Source organism: Pygocentrus nattereri, chromosome 3 (assembly GCF_015220715.1).
Source record: "Pygocentrus nattereri isolate fPygNat1 chromosome 3, fPygNat1.pri, whole genome shotgun sequence".
Lineage (NCBI taxonomy): Eukaryota > Metazoa > Chordata > Actinopteri > Characiformes > Serrasalmidae > Pygocentrus > Pygocentrus nattereri.
In genome coordinates, this window is record NC_051213.1 from 29,729,684 (window position 1) to 29,747,303 (window position 17,620).

The following is a 17,620-nucleotide window of genomic DNA, read 5'->3' on the forward strand; positions in this document are numbered from 1 at the left end:
TCTGCCACCTGCAACGTCCTTCAGTATGACCGGTTTGGCAGTGGGTCAGTAATGGTGTGGGGTGGCATTTCTTTGGAGGGCCGCACAGCCCTCCATGTGCTCGCCAGAGGTAGCCTGACTGCCATTAGGTACCGAGATGAGATCCTCAGACCCCTTGTGAGACCATATGCTGATGCGTTTGGCCCTGGGATCCTCCTAATGCAGGACAATGCTAGACCTCATGTGGCTGGAGTGTGTCAGCAGTTCCTGCAAGATGAAGTCATTGAAGCTATGGACCGGCCCGCCCGTTCCCCAGACCTGAATCCGATTGAGCACATCTGGGACATCATGTCTCGCTCCATCCACCAATGCCACGTTGCACCACAGACTGTCCAGGAGTTGGCGGATGCTTTAATCCAGGTCTGGGAGGAGATCCCTCAGGAGACCATCCGGCACCTCATCAGGAGCATGTCCAGGCGTTGTAGGGAGGTCATACAGGCACGTGGAGGCCACACACAATACTGAGCCTCATTTTGACTTGTTTTAAGGACATTACATCAAAGTTGGATCAGCCTGTAGTGGATTTTTCCACTTTAATTTTGTGTGTGACTCCAAATCCAGGCCTCCATTGGTTAATAAATTTGATTTCTATTGTGGGATTTTGTTGTCAGCACAGTCAACTTTGTACAGAACAAAGTATTCAATGAGAATATTTCATTCATTCAGATCTAGGATGTGTTATTTGAGTGTTCCCTTTTTTTTTGAGCAGTGTATTATTTGATAATACAATCTTTTTTGCTTAGATTTTTTAATTAAATATATACAGTATGGTGATTAATTTATACATGTCATATACATACAGTATGCATTAACTGGATGTGTACTGTATGTTTATTCATTTAAAAAATACAGCCTGAATAACCCTTTGGTTTATGTGGCTCCTGCTGAACACCTCTATTGCTTTGTGTTCATGTAGGATTTTGTGGATAATAAGCTTGCAGTGACCATCAAAGCAGGAGAGTGTGTAACAGGAAGCAGCACAGGCTGCCCACAGGAGATGACAGTCACTGCGTACCATACCACAGTAACTGTCACTAACACAGGTAAGCAGCTTGTCTTCCCACTTGTACTTCAACCTGCTGCTTAACCTGTTATGTTATTCATACTTTCATCTACACATCTATGCATGCTACTCCATACACATCATCGCTGTCCAAAAAACACATGTTAAAACTCATTTTTGTTCTTTTACGCATTTTAATAGATGCTGGTATGTCATACAATGTCAGAACCCAAATAAGCAATTTGTGTTGCTCTCTCTGTTCATCTCTTTCTCTCTCTCTACCTCTTGCCTCCCTTCTCAGGCTCAGTGTTGCTGAATGGGCAAAGAGTGCCTTTGCCAGTGTTAACAGCTGATCTGGCGGTGAGGAGACCCTCCTCCAGCTTCCTGCTGATCCAGGCATTTGGGGCTCAGCTGCTGTTGCACACGGATGGCCCTCTGATCCTCATCACTCTGCAGCCAGGCTTTGCTCACAAGGTCTTTACAAATACCATGGGCCTCATTTATTAGTCATAAACTTAAAAACAACCTTATAAAAACAACTTTTTTCGCTATACATTTGTTCTTAATAATAATATTCACAAGGTACTTCAGTGCTTGTAGCACACTGTTACTGATATTTGCACATCACAATGGAAACTTTTATAAATACCTACTGTCCTTATTTTAAGCCTTTGTGTTCTAAATGACAAAATCTGAGTCACTTTGTTAGCAGTTTCAGTGCAACACCTGAATCAGGTTTCACCAATCGGAGAATGAAAAAAAGTCATGGTGACTTTCAAAGTGAATGTGGAGAATTCTCTCAGTACAGGTCTCAATGCAATCACATGAAAAAGTTTTAACACCTCTGGTCAAATGACATTTGTATCTAGAAAATCAGTTGATTCATTCTCTCCAAGGAACAAACTTAAATATGGCAATTTCAGCAAGGTTTCATGCATAGTGTCTATTTTCTAAAACAAAATGTCTAAAACATTAAATATGAATTACTCGCTGTGCAAAATGTAAATAAAATAGAATGCAATGATAGAATGGAATCCTATATTTAATTGAAAACAGTACAAAGACAACAAATCAAATAATGAAAATGAGAAATTATAATGTTTTCTGAAAAATATTTGCCTGTTTCGAATTTGATGCCAGCGCACTTCAAAAAAGTTGGAATGGGGGCATATTTACCGATGTGTTGCATCACCTCCTCTTTTCAGAACACACTGTAAGTGTTTAAGAACTGAAGACACCTACTTTCACCTACACCTTCTGATTTCCACTACAGAACCATGTCTGTTTTTAATGCAGTGCCACCTGAAGGCCTGAAGATCACGGCTATCCAGTATTGATTTTTCAGCCTTGTCCCTTGCAAACAGAGAATTTTCCAGATAATTTTCCAGATTTAGTGATCTGTATTGTAGATGACAAAATGCCCAAATTCTTTCACAGAGTGGTGAACCCCTCCTCATCTTTACTTCTGAAGTATTCAGAAGGTGTTTGTTTAGCATTACACAACCTTACCAGTCTTTCATTGCCCCTGTCTAAACTGTTTTTAAAAAAGAGTCGCTGGCATCAAATTCAAAATGGCCAATTTAAAAAAAACAAAAAAAACAAACAATTCATTTCTCATTTTCAGCATGTCATACAGTGGGGAATAAAGTATTTAGTCAGTCAACAATTGTGCAAGTTCTCCCACTTAAAAAGATGAGAGAGGCCTGTAATTGACATCATAGGTAGACCTCAACAAAGACAGAGAGACAAAATGAGGAAAAAAAAATCTGATGATTTTGAATGATTTTTAAAGAATTTATTTACAAATAATGGTGGAAAATAAGTATTTGGTCACCTACAAACAAGCAAGATTTCTGGCTGTCACAGATTTCTGGCTGTAACTTCTTCTTTAAGAAGCTCTTCTGTCCTCCACTCTTTACCTGTATTAATGTCACCTGTTTGACCTCGTTATCTGTATAAGAGACACCTGCCCACAACCTCAAACAGTCACACTCCAAACTCCACTATGGTGAAGACCAAAGAGCTGTTGAAGGACACCAGAAACAAGATTGTAGACCTGCACCAGGCTGGGAAGACTGAATCTGCAATAGGCAAGCAGCTTGGTGTGAAGAAATCTACTGTGGGATCAATAATCAGAAAATGGAAGACCTACAAGACCACTGCTAATCTCCCTCGATCAGGGGCTCCATGCAAGATCTCAGCCCGTGGGGTCAAAATGATCACAAGAACGGTGAGGAGAAATCCCAGAACCACACGGGGGGACCTAGTGAATGACCTGCAGAAAGCTGGGACCAACGTTACAAAGGCTACTGTCAGTAACACACTACGCCACCAGAGACTCAGATCTTGCAGTGCCAGACGGGCACTTCAGACGAGCGTGTCTGCAGTTTGCAAAAGAGCATTTGGATGTTCCGGAAGAGTATTGGGACAATGTCATATGGTCAGATGAAACCAAAGTAGAACTGTTTGGTACAAACACAACTCGTCATGTTTGGAGGAGAGTGAATGCTGAGTTGCATCCAAAGAACACCATACCAATTGTGAAGCATGGGGGTAGCAACATCATGCTTTGGGGCTGTTTCTCTGCAAAGGGATCAGGACGACTGGTCCGTGTACATGAAAGAATGAATGGGGCCATGTATTGTGAGATTTTGAGTGCAAACATTCTTCCATCGGTAAGGGCATTGAAGATGAAACGTGGCTGGGTCTTTCAGCATGACAATGATCCCAAGCACACTGCCAGGGCAACCAAGGAGTGGCTTCGTAAGAAGCATTTCAAGGTCCTGGAGTGGCCTAGCCAGTCTCCAGATCTCAACCCCATAGAAAACCTTTGGAGAGAGTTGAAAGTCCGTGTTGCCCGCCGACAGCCCCAAAACATCACTGCTCTGCATGGAGGAATGGGCCAACATACCAGCAGCGGTGTTTGCAAACCTTGTAAAGACTTACAGAAAACGTTTGAATTCTGTCATTGCCAACAAAGAATATATAACAAAGTATTGAGATGAACTTTTGTTATTGACCAAATACTTTTTTGAAATACTATTTTCCACCATTATTTGCAAATAAATTCTTTAAAAATTAGACAATGTGATTTCCTGGATTTTTTTTTTCCTCATTTTGTCTCATAGTTGAGGTCTACCTATGATGTCAATTACAGGCCTCTCTCATCTTTTTAAGTGGGAGAACTTGCACAATTGGTGACTGACTAAATATGTTTTTTCCCCACTGTATGTTGTCTTTGTAGCATTTTCAATTAGATATAGGTGTTAAATAATATGCACATCATTGCATTCGTTTTTTTTTTTTTTGCATTTTGCAAATCATCCCAACTTTTTTGGAAACTTGAGTTGTAGAATAATTTGCACTCTTCCTTAGTTGTGTGGTTGTTTTGTGTATGTTGTGCATATGTGCACTATGGCAGGTGAGGGGGCTGTGTGGAACACTAACCTGGAATCAGCACGATGACTTCACCACACCAGAGGGGGACGTCGAGAACAGCGTGTCGACCTTCGCAGCAAAGTTCACCTCCGTGTCATGCCATTTACCGTCAGCAGTTACTACTGACCCGTGTAGCACCTACACACAACGTAAACAGTACGCAGAGACTGTCTGTGCTGTTATCCACAGTGCTGTGTTTCAGGTTAGCTGATGACTCCAGTTTACCTACTCTTACTGAGCCTATTCACATGTACCCACTTCATGTACATTGAGTAGATTGAAAATGTAACTGATTCTGAAAGGGCTAAATGGAAATGCAACCAATCTGAGATGTGCATGAGTACTTGAGTACTTGGTTAGAGTTAGAGAAAATATAGAGACTAACAATTCAGTGAAATAAATTTGTTTCATATTTTAACAGGCCTGTAAAATGTTATGGTTTTCCTTGTATTTGTGAGTAAGTATATATATTATACTATGCCACTCCTAAACACAGTTGCCTAAACATAATCGTGTAGCAAAGGGCATAACTGAGAAGGTTGATGTAACGCTAGACAGTGTGCTCTAAGACGAATTGCCACACAGTAATGTTTAAACCGGATTAGCAGTAATGCTAGCATCCTATTGCCCAAAACCTGTTTTATATAAAAACCAAAGGATATCAGTGAGTTTTCTTAATTTTTTTTCAATGGAATACATTCTTCTACTGTTTTGGTCACTTTCTATTCTATCAAAAATGCGACTGCAAAATGTTAAAGGGTTCCTACCAGCAAGTCTTCAATAAATCTTTTTGGATGCCAGCCTAAAAATATGAGAGCAATGTTGAATTATTTTGTAGACATTCACTTTAGACTTGCTCAGAAACTCGCTAGCATCTGTCAAACCAGAAAGACATTATTGAGTGGCAGTTCTCCTAACTAGAAATTCACCATCTGGCAAAATTGCTAACTACTCCAGCTGAGGTTGGGCAGGTCAAGAAACAGTCGAATACACCTCCTTGTCAAACTATGTTGGGACATCATCCACTAAAAACTTGACAATTTCCTTCTGCTTTTTATAATAATAAAGCATGTTTTTAACGTATTCCTCTGTATGTGGCAAATTTTTAGGATACTTTTTTTTAGTCTCTTAACACCAGCGCTATCTTCTAAAAACGTAAAACTTCAGCCATGTGTTCATTTCAGCCAAAGTACCCTTTATCCCTTACCCGCTATTAACCAGATATCCATTCATTAACTCTTGCAGTTACTCGAATATCAAAAATAAACACACATCTCTATGACCAGCACACATTGGAGATGCATTGCTATCCAATCTCTTAGACCACTTTAGGAGACACAGCTGAGCTAAGTATAAATAACATGTGGTGATTGGTCAAATTACCTGCTGTGCAGAGTCTCTGTCTAAAACGTAATATCGCTGTGCGCCACTCTCCGCAGGCCTGTCATAATGTGGTGGAGCGGGAACCCTACGTGCGCATGTGCCTGACTGAGGTTTGCAGTTGCACCCCCAACCAGCTGTGCCACTGTGCTGTCCTCACTGCATATACTCAACACTGTGCCCAGGAGGGGGTCCTTGTGAGCTGGAGAAACCACACCTTTTGCCGTAAGAGTCTACACAATGGTCACACAGCTAAGCTGTAATGTTTCATCTGTATTATGCATTAAAGCAATCAGTCAGATTTGCATTAGAGTTTCTTGTAACTAAATGAAAAATAAAAGTCTAAAATTTAAATACCCTGCCATTAATATTCCTAATTGTTGTTTTATTTAAAGCTAACATAAACAGTAATAATGCTCCAAACTAAACACTGTATTTTTAGATTATATGTGATATTTCACATTTTTGGGGAAAAGGTTATTGAATGATAAATAATACCCTGAACAAAAATATAAACGCAACACTTTTGTTTTTGCTCCCATTTTTCATGAGCTGAACTCAAAGATCTAAGACCTGTGCAATAATCATGCTGTCTAATCAGCATCTTGATGTGCCACACCTGTGAGGTGGATGGACTATCTTGGCAAAGGAGAAGTGCTCACTAACACAGATTTAGACACATTTGTGAACAATATTTGAGAGAAAAAGGCCTTTTGTGTACATAGAAAAAGTCTTAGATCTTTGAATTGGGAGCAAAAACAAGTGTTGTGTTTATATTTTTGTTTAGTGTATATAGTAGTATGATTATTTCAGAAATCATTAATTCATTCAAGCTTTCATTTCAATGTATCTGCCCTCTTTATGCTCTCTCTGTGCAGCTGTGAAGTGCTCTGGGGGGCAGGTGTATCAGGAGTGTGGCCAGGTATGTGGAAGCTCCTGTGCTGACCTGAAGCAAGGTTGGAGCTGTGAGGAGAACTCTGGCAGCCGGACATGTGTGCCAGGCTGCCAGTGTCCAGAAGGTCTGGTGCAGGATGACCAAGGCCAGTGTGTCCCGGTCAGCATGTGCCCATGTGTGCATGAAGGGATGATCCATCCACCTGGAAGCTCTGTGCAGATCAGCTGTAATAACTGGTATGGGAAATGACCAGAAAGGCCTGTATGTGAGCCCACACTTCAGTTTCCTAGTCTTGTAACTACAAACCTCACGTCTGAAAAAGTTGGAGCAGTATGTGAAATGCGAATAACAGAGTTTGTATTTACGGATTTTATGAATATACACTCATTCTGAAACTGAAACCAGCAAAAAACATTACAAAAAAAGCTAGAATGGGGCAGTTTAAGACTAGGATCCTTGAGAAATGTAAAAACAGCTTAATCAGGTGATGCAATCATACATGGGTATACAATTGCATATAGGAAAGACCTAGTCCTTTATGAGAAAGGGCAGTTTGAGGCTTGCCACTTGCCAAAAATGTGTCAGTGTAAAGTCCCATGACACTCAATCCCTCTTATGGCACTGCATTAAAAAATGGCATGCTTCTGTAATAGATGTCACCATGTGGGTTCAAGAATATTTTCACAAACTGCTGACAAGAAACACATTCATCACTCACAGAAGCCATGTGTCAACAGCATCCATAAATGCTGACATCTTCTCTGGGTTCTAGCTTATCTGAAATGGACTGATGCACAATGGAAACATACATTTTGATCTAATGAATAAACCTTTCAGGGTGTTAATGAAAGCAGTGTACATTATGTTCTCTAGGCCAAAGATGAAAAGGATCATCCAGGTTATTATTATTATTATTGTTATTATTGTTAGATATATGGACATTTTGGAGCAGCATATGCTGCCTTCTACACGATGTCTTTTTCAGGGATGTGCGTTTGTGTTTCAACATGACAAAACTAAGATTCACATTCTGCTACAACAGCATTGCTGCATAATCAGAGTGTGTGGGTGCTACATTGGACTGCCTGCAGTCTAGAACAGTCTCTGATTGAAAACATTCACATAACGAAGCACAAATGAATGTGTTTTCAGTTTTGAATAGATCAAAGCCAATTTGCTGATCAGTAGTTTCTTTTTTCAGCATTTCAAATACTATACCAACTTTTTTGGAATTGTGATTTATCTTGCACAAGAGATTTACAGCAGGTACTGCATAATGCAATTCATAAGATTAAAATAATAAGCGGCCAAGCAGAGAAAAGCAGCACTTTTCTGCTGATTTATGGTCCATATACCACAACCCTGAATGCGTGCGTGCACGTGCACACACACACACACACACACAGTACAGAGAGATGCAACAAAGCTGTACTGTGCACCATTGCATCATGTCCACTGTTGCTACACAATCATTTCACGATTGCACACTATCGAGTACGTGATTGTTGGGGTTTAGCAGAGAGAGAGAGAGAGAGCGAGAGAGAGAGAGAGAGAGAGAGAGAGAGAGCAGAAGAAGAAAATGGAAAGCAATTTCTCTGCAATAAACATTTTATGGTTGTTTTTATGACCATCATGGCATCTAAAGGTGCTTTTTTATCATCCATCCTTGATAACAAACTCAATGGTTCAGCAGAAAATGACCTTTCATCATGTTTGTGAATCAGCAGCACCATATTATGTGTCAAGAGGTAAGAGGTAAGTTTCTTCATCTAGCTTGGATCTCTTGCCAAAGTTTCTAATTGACTCTTATTAACAGTATGGATAGATGGAAGCTTTTGTAATCTGCTGTGTTCTGGCGTAAGGAGATGGACAGTGCAAATCTGGTAACATCCAGTATCTGGTCTAGGTTCTGGCTGAGCCCAAGTAATTGGTTGTGTCACCGGTTTTGCATGTGCAGACAATTTGAACACGTGGTCATACCCTTGTAAAATTGGTCGGGCATCTTTTTGTGTCTTATCTGGCTAATGATTGAAAGGCTGTAGTGAACTCCGAACTTTTATCTGACTGGAGCATTGCTAGCAATGAATTAGCCATACCATTAAACACTTAGAAAATTGGAGCTTCTAAAACATGACGGCAAAACCATATCACTTGTTGTATTAAAGAAGAATATGCTTATTTGAAACAATCCCTTACTATTCACTCTGCCCAACGTTGAGCATTTGGAGCACCATGTAAATTGCTATTAAAGGGAAAATTATTTGTAATTCAAGTAAATAATTTTGTACACTGTCATTAAATGCAGAGAACTGCACATAGATCAAATTACTATGGTACATTCCCTGTGTATGACCTATAGTGCAGAACATTGTGGATGGATTTTGGACACCACACCCAAAATTGTGCATTAATATTATAAGCATGGTAAAGTTTTGTACATAATCTAATGTTGGTTTTGAAAGATGCCACTGAAGAAGAAGAAGTTTGTTAAAGTGGTAAAAACGCTTGTCTGCTGAGAGCTCCTGAGGTAGGAGAGCTCTGGTGAAGTCATTCTATGACCCGCTGTCTTCCTCATCGGGATAGGTTGATTTCATTGCATTTCTTTTACCTGATGACAACTTAAGGTACCAGTAAAAGCATACATGATGCAATATATTTATATTAATGCCAGTTAACATCCTGAGGTCTAATTAGGCTGTGTTCACATTACCAGGCTGAAGTGGCACTAATCCGATCTGTAATCAGATCTGTTGTTTTCAGATCTGAGCTTCTTTCCTGTTGTGCTGGATTGAACACACATCTGATTCATAGCCATGCAACCTGAATGATGACACTCAGATTGGAATTAATGTGTTTTTCGTTCACCGGCCATGCATCTTCACCATCATCATTATCATCATCATCATTGTGACAGCAGTGCCTGACCTGAAAATAGAGCCTGTAAAAGCAAAAGAAATACATCTAACTGTTTTTTGCTGTTCTTGGCTTCACGGCGAAGGCTTGTTCTGCTGGGAAGTTTGTTGTTCTTTACGCATGTGGTTCATTCACGTGCTGTACTTGATTGAGATGTGAGCATGCAGGTGGTAGTTTTGGTGTAGATTTGTTTACATTAATAATGACAGAGTCACTTACATGAATGTGAACCATCAAGTTAGAAAGATCAAAAAACTGAAGTTGTGCAATGAGGCCTGTAATGTGAATAAAGCCTCAGTCTCATCAATGGTGAACTTTTCTCCTATTCTTTATGTCTGTGCGTGAGTGTGTATGTGTGTCCGGCATCTCCAATAATGATGTTCTTTTAAATGACCTGTAAACAGGTTATCCATATAAATGTGAACCTCATGTGATTTAGCCCATTTAGCCCTGGATTATGCTTAATCCAGAAAACAAGTACAGAGAACAAGTCTGTAAACAATATTGAAAAATACATTACATTTATAGACCCAAAAGTGCTTAAGAATTAGGAAATTACATAATCACATCTGTATTTCAGAATCCTTAACAACTTGTTGTGGTTTGAGGCAGGTGTATGATTTTTACACACAGTTTGTGCAATGCTATCAGGTGCTTATAAGCTTCTATTATTTGCTAGCTACTTTAGCCTTATAGCTCCAGTGCAAAACTAAAGGTGCACTCCAAACGCATCCTGACTGATTGTGTATGTTTGGATGAGCAGAAAATTTGGGCAGAGTCGTTGCTTTAGTAGCATTGAATATGCTACAGTAATGGTCACTCAGATGGTCCCTTGTTCATTCTCTCTTTCTCTTTCTCTCTCTCTCTCTCTCTCTCTCTCTCTCTCTCTCTCTCTCTCTCTCTCTCTGTCTGAAGCGTGTGTGGAAATGGTGTTTGGAACTGTACTGATGACCCTTGCCCTGAGATCCAAGAGTGTCCAGGCTCTCTGGTCTTCTCCCCTCGCTCATGCTTGAAGACCTGCTCCAGTCTGGATAGCCCTCAGGCTCCCTGTACTGAGCCCATCTATGGCTGTGTCTGTCCTGAGGGGACTGTGCTCTTGGTAAGTGTCCTTCATCACATTATACGGCCGTGTCAAATGTTCCTCATCCACGTTCTACTAGATCACTGGTTCTCAACCTTTTCGATCCATAAACCTCCAAAAATGTAGGCTGACGTTGGCGTCCCGCTGCCTATCGACACTGCTTTGTGCGAGGGATGTGGATTTCCTAGCACTGGACCTCTGCAGTGTTCTGCTGTCACACTTCTGTTGTAAACACTTGCTACACTGCTGAGTAGACACGTGGTATGTTCTTAGCATGAGAGTAATATTGTCCCACTCAGCAGCTAGAGAGTACAAAACATATAGGTCATACAAAATATAGGCCTGTGCACTTTTTTGTGACAGCCATTCAGTGGATCTGCAAGTTATATAGGGCACAACTCTGGTCCTTGAGGTCTGAGATCAGGCATTGTTCAGTGATTTCAATGCATATACACTGGCACTGACCCACACCATGTGACCTTTGATGAGCACTAACTCAGGATGCTAGTTTCAGTGCTGAGTACATGCCCTGCAGCATCACTGAAGTCACCTGTGCCCAGTCCACCATGCTGTCACCTATATGATCCATAAAACAATAATAGTGGTGCTTCAGCCTTGCCACTGTGTTTGATCTCACATACATATTTTTGTTGTTTCGTGGTTTCTTCTTTATAGGGAGATCAGTGTGTGTCTCCTGATGAATGTCCATGTCACCACAATAGCAGACTTTTCTTCACCAATGATACCATCTCTAAAGACTGCAACACATGGTGAGCATGTTATTCATGACAAACAATCCAAGGGCAGAACATCAGTTTTTAAACAAGCAAAACAGGAAACTGAATCACTCCCCTAAAGAGGGGCAAATGCTTCATTTAGACCACATAATACTTGTATTACATTTGTGGTTAAATTGATAACACGTAGTCAATGAATTTCTATTTTTTGATTTGCCAGAATCATTTTTCATTGGACTTGAATAGTTCTGTTCAAGTTCAATTTGCAGATTGTTGTCATTGTAAGAAAATGTATTAACTCTAAAACAATAGCTTTATTGGAAAAGGACCAATTGTTCTTATTTTTTATTAGATCTGTTAGTATAACAAGATTTCTAGGTTTCCCAATGAAACAATGATATACTGTGCATGGCGTTATCTGGCCTTAACCCTGTCTCTGTCTTATACAGTGTATGTAAACAGCGTCGCTGGCACTGCACCCAGTTGTTATGTGCTGGCACATGTGTGGCTACAGGTGACCCGCACTATGTGACCTTTGATGGACGCTGTTTCTCCTTTCTGGGGGACTGTGAGTACGTACTGGTCCAGGAAATGAGTGGCCTGTTCAGCATCAGTGCTGAGAATGTGCCCTGCGGCAGCACTGGGGTCACCTGCACCAAGTCTGTCACCCTTACCGTTGGCAACACCGCTATTCACCTGCTGAGGGGTCAGTCTGCAAAAAAAGAAACGTGTTCAAGTTGGATTAAAGTCATTTGTTACTAAAGAATTATGTTTAGGCTGCAAAGTTTATCCTCTAAACCTGGCATTGGCTTAGTTTTATGACAATTACGAGGGTATAGATCTCACAATGTGCCTCATTCACCAACCGTTCTTCATAAGAGATATCCTCTTAAAACCCACTTACGCAGTTTTCACGAAGATTCTGACATTCAACAATGTTTTCTATTTGAGATTTGTTCTTAGGTAAGAACAGAATCAAATTTCATTATTATTGGATTTGATTACTTTGTTATGATTCAGAATTACTTTAAAAAATACATTCAGAATCAGAATCAAGCTTTATTGGCCAGGTACACATACAAGGAATTTGGCTACAGGAGCTCCCAGTATTCGACAAACTTTTTTACAGAAGTGGATCAAATAAAAAATAAAGATAAAAAAATAAATAAGAATAAAATAAAATAGAATGTGCATTAACATTAATATCAGTGGTGGGCAGTAACTAAGTAAATGTAATTAGTTACTGTACTCACAGTTTTTTTGTGTATCTTTACTGATGTTTTTCCATTTTGGGTGACTTTTTACTTTCATTCCACTACATTTCAGAGTCAAATATCTTACTTTTTACTCCACTACATTTTGTGAAATCTGTTGTTCCTTTTGGTTTCTGTGTATGAAAAAAACGGAACATGTCAAAAACGAAAAAAGTGCAAAGCAAGAACACCAATCAGGGCACAGCGGTCACTTTGTTTAGAGCTTGTTTTGATCTGTTGGTCATACCAACCCAGTGCAGCACACAGTTCATTGTCAATGCAGCAGCGTAAAATTCTGGGAGAGTCTATTCAACATAAATGATGAACTAACCTAACTTTTATTGTAGACCAGAATATGAAAATATGTCCATATATGCAGTCGTGACTGATGCGTCTTTTTCCTAAATTTCTACGAACAGTATTACATTTTATAGTAAAATAGTTTTGGCTAGTTTATGTTTATGAACAGAGACCTACAGAGCAATATAATAAAGGAAAATCATTTGTGATCCTGAGTTTAAATCAAGTTTTTATTAAACTTGTAACTAAGTTGCAAATCAATCTTAAACTGAAACTTTGCTTGTTTTTAAAAAGTGATTTCAGAGCCACTCGGTTCTCCCTGATGGAAACTGTTTGCCTTCAGTGTGTCTCACAATCAGATCATTTTAATAGACATCAGTGTCAGAATAATTAATGACATTCTATTAAAAGACTGGTTTACCAAGAGAGACACTGCAGTATTTTCACCTAAAATGAGTTCATGAAGCGAGTCTTGTTACAAAAATGGTAAAACTACATCAGAGCCATAATTAATCTTTTTGTACTTTCAATACTTAAGTACATTTGAAGGCAAATACTTTTGTACTTTTACTGAAGTGGAAGACTAAAGGGAGGAACTTCTACTTTTACTGGAGTAATATTTTACCTTGGGCATCTCTACTTTAACTCAAGTACATGATTTGTGTACTTTGTCCACCAGTGATCCGTATAAAATTATGTTGGCAGTTATCTGAATCTTTAGCTCCTTAAAATAATCACAAAAAGTTCATATTGCTAATGGCCTGAATTCTACACTCACTGTGATTTTAGCTAATCTCTAAGTCCAGAGATGTAAAAAAATTCTTACTCAGTCTCTATAATGTTTTACAGTACTGTGACTGTTGTGTATTTGCTTTCCCCAGGCAAAGCAGTGACAGTGAATGGCATGTCGGTGACTCTTCCTAAGTCTTACTCTGGCAGTGGTTTAGTCCTGGAGAGGATTGGCTTGTTTGTGTCACTCTCATCCCGTCTCGGAGTCACTCTTCTCTGGGATGGAGGTATGGCCACTAAGTGTCCTATCTAGTGCTGCTGGAGTTTGATTTAATATATCATGTCACATGTGCTCTCAGCTTGATCTTCTTGAAAAAGTGGACAACAGCTCACAGTTCTGAGATACTGCTATCAGATATGTACAGTGTGCATGCTATGTTGTTGTAGAAAGGTTAACAGAGCATGTTGTGTATTGTGTTTGAATGCTGCTCTGTGGAAAGGCATGCGTGTGTATGTGCGGCTGGAACCACACTTGCGAGGCCGAGTTGGGGGCTTATGTGGAAACTTTGATGGAGATGTGGAGAATGACTTCACCACGAGGCAAGGCATAGTGGAGTCCACTCCAGAGCTGTTTGGGAACTCCTGGAAGGTTAGCCCGTCCTGCCCTGATGTCACCGAGCAAGACCTGCGTGACCCCTGTGCTGTGAGTGACCTTTACATTCTGTGTCTTCATCTCCATTTTAAAAATGACTTCATTTGACCAATGACCAAATGTAGACATTTCTTGATATCTTTAGACTAATTGTATACATTTTGGAGTAAGGGGAACGTTATAATGCTTTTGTAATTTTCTGAAGCTTTATTACATCAGTAGCTGATAATTAACTGTAATTTGCTCATTACCAATTTTTTGTTCAATAACAAGGGTGAGTTAAGCACTTTCCAGGACACTTTTGGTCGTTTGCAAAACATCACCTTACAGCATGAAGTGCCTGGGTTTGATTCCCTGGCCGGGCTAATAGGGTCTCTTCTGTGTGGAGTCCCATTTAAATTCCAACTACTGGCTTGAAAAGGCTTAAAAGGGGCAGTTTAAAGGCATTGTAATGGCCCCTATATTGAATATAGATATGATATTGCTGAGAATTGTAACATTTGATTTTTCACTGAAACATTGCTTAAAATATTTCTAGATAAACCCTCACAGAGTCACCTGGGCAAAGAAGAAGTGTGCGGTGATTACTCAGGATCTGTTTTCTCTCTGTCATGCTGAAGTTCCATACCAACAATACTACGATTGGTGTGTTTTTGATGCCTGCGGGTAAGAGATGAACATCTTGCTAGTATGTTCATGTACCATAATGTAGCAATTCGTCTGAGCGTTAGATCACTTGTAACAGAGACTCCACTACATTTCGAAATCAGATATCTTACTTTTCACTCCACTACATTATGCAATATCTGACATTCTTTTTGGCTTATTTGTGTATAAAAACCAACATGTCAAAAACGAAAGAAGCGTAAAGTGAGAGCACTTTGTTTAGAGCTTGTTTTGACCTGTTGGTCGTACCAACCGAGTGCAAGCATGCAGTTCAATGTCAGTGGGGCAGTGTAAAATTTTGTGAGTGCCTATGAAAACATACTCGATGGAACTGGCCTAACTTTGTGTGAATAGACCACAATATAGAAATATGTACACATGTGCAGTCATGACTAATGCATCTTTTTTCTGAATTTATACAAAGACTATTTCATTTTATAGTAAATTTGTTTCTGCTAGTTTATGTTTATGAGACCTACAGATGCAATATAGTAAAGGAAAACACATTTGTGAACCTGTGATTAAAGCAAGTTTTTATTAAACTTTAACTTGTAACTAAGTTAATTAACTTTTTAGTACCTGTACTTTCACTACTTATGTACAAGGTACATACTTTTGTACTTTTACTCAAGTGGAGGTCTAAAGGGAGGAACTTTTACTGGAGTAATATTTTACCTTGGCTGTCTCTACTTTAACTCAAGTACATGATTTATGTACTTTGTCCACCACTGCCAATAATGACATGTTTTCGTAAATTGTCAGATTAGGACAAAAGAAAGCAAGAAATAAATAAAATAAAACAAATACTATGCGCGAGTAATGAAACCATATCAAAAATCGAATGTAAAATGTTATCAGCTGCACCTCCACTCATGTTTTGTGCAGTCCTTCCACCTTTGCATTGTATACTGAGGTGCATTTGTTTTTTTCCTACATGCTGCATAAATTGCTTGTACACCAACTGTGTACACTTTTGTAGCATGCCCCCATTTGAGCCTGAAACTAGCTTATAGTACATCTGGCCCTCAGTCCCATTCTGAACATAATGACTACTATAAAGTAGAGCCAGTCAGTCCAAATTCTGGAGCCCCTGTTCACTTTTTTGGGCTGTATGCCAAATCTTCTGGGATTCAAATCACACTTGCATGTGAAAAGCAAATGCAAGCATATGCAGTTCATGGAGCCTCTGGGATGAGTATTAAGGGCAGGACTGCGAAAAGAACAACAAATGTAGATTTGAATGCCTAATTGTAATTCTGCTCTGAGCAGTGGCTTAATAGGATTCTTTACAGGTCATTGAACCAAGCTCAACATGATTTACTTCTGTCTCTGTACTGTAGCTGTGATTCCGGAGGAGACTGTGAATGTCTGTGCACAGCCATTGCTGCCTATGCTGAGGAATGTAACCGCAGAGGAGTCTATATCCGCTGGAGGTCTCAGGAGCTCTGCCGTAAGACTAGAACTCCCTGCCATAAAATTTATTATAACTGTGCAGTTTACACAGAATTTTTAAAATCAGACGTGGGAAGGTGTTTCTAGATGTTTTATTCAATAGTTTGGAAACGTAAAGGTACTGATGATGGTAATGATCTGGTTTATAGTAAATTCTTGTCATCAGCCCTGAGGTTTTATTGCTACTTTTTAATTCTGAGGCATTGCAGATATTATTTTTGTTAATACACCATTCTCAGTGTTATACAGCTTTCTTAATCATTATGGAGTCATGTACAGTTCCATTCATCATTCAGGAAACATGTAACATTTTTCTTTATTTCATCATAGCTTTCTAGTATTTGTATGAAACCTATTTTAGTCATTCCAATTTTTGAAGTAGTGTGCTTTTACAATGTTCACTGTCAGGCACCCTTCCTTTTTTCCATGTCATTCTATTTCTGTTTAAGATATGTTACCTCTCTGTTTCTCCCTCTTTGTAGCTCTGCAGTGTGAAGATGGTTTAGTGTATGAAGCATGTGGTCCTGCTTGCACTGATGTTTGTCCTGGAAGCACTTCCAGTCTCAATTCTCACTGCAACACCCTCTCCTGTGTGGAAGGCTGCTTTTGCCCTCACGGCACCGTCCGCAATGGTCAGAATGCTCTTTGTGTGTGTGTGCGTGCGTGTATGTGTGCGCATGATGTGTGTTGAACTTGACCTAAATCTGCCTGATCTTAATGTGCAAAATTCCTTTGTTTGGAATGGCTTAGTAATATAAATAATTAGATGCTCTGGTTTTTCTCATTATTTTTTATTGATATGTTTGTGTATGGTTAGTGTGTTCCAAAGTTGCTTGATCCCCAGTCTTTCTGGTCTTTTTTCCACTGAAGGTGACAGCTGTGTCGCTCCAGCTGAGTGTCCATGTGAATGGGAAGGCTCCCTTTTTCCTCCTGGAACAGATGTAACTCAATGGTGCCAGAACTGGTCAGTCTAGAAATAATGTAATGTAATGATGCTGATACACTATATGAACAAAAGTATTGGGACACCTACTCATTACATCTACAAGAGCTTTTATTACATCCCATTCTAAATCCATAAG

General features: G+C 39.6%; 1 protein-coding gene across 1 annotated transcript in view; it reads left to right on the forward strand.

Moving 5' to 3' along the window:
• Positions 1–17,620, forward strand: part of scospondin (subcommissural organ spondin) — a 128,063-nt gene that overhangs the window by 23,957 nt on the left and 86,486 nt on the right. Inside the window, exons 14-27 of the mRNA XM_037537369.1 lie at positions 956–1,082; positions 1,344–1,516; positions 4,464–4,682; positions 5,920–6,085; positions 6,739–6,991; positions 10,584–10,767; positions 11,425–11,519; positions 11,936–12,192; positions 13,921–14,055; positions 14,269–14,471; positions 14,959–15,086; positions 16,427–16,536; positions 17,021–17,170; positions 17,409–17,502. Of these exons, the coding sequence (XP_037393266.1) occupies positions 956–1,082; positions 1,344–1,516; positions 4,464–4,682; positions 5,920–6,085; positions 6,739–6,991; positions 10,584–10,767; positions 11,425–11,519; positions 11,936–12,192; positions 13,921–14,055; positions 14,269–14,471; positions 14,959–15,086; positions 16,427–16,536; positions 17,021–17,170; positions 17,409–17,502 (2,294 nt within the window). The remainder of the gene's footprint in view (positions 1–955; positions 1,083–1,343; positions 1,517–4,463; positions 4,683–5,919; positions 6,086–6,738; positions 6,992–10,583; positions 10,768–11,424; positions 11,520–11,935; positions 12,193–13,920; positions 14,056–14,268; positions 14,472–14,958; positions 15,087–16,426; positions 16,537–17,020; positions 17,171–17,408; positions 17,503–17,620) is intronic.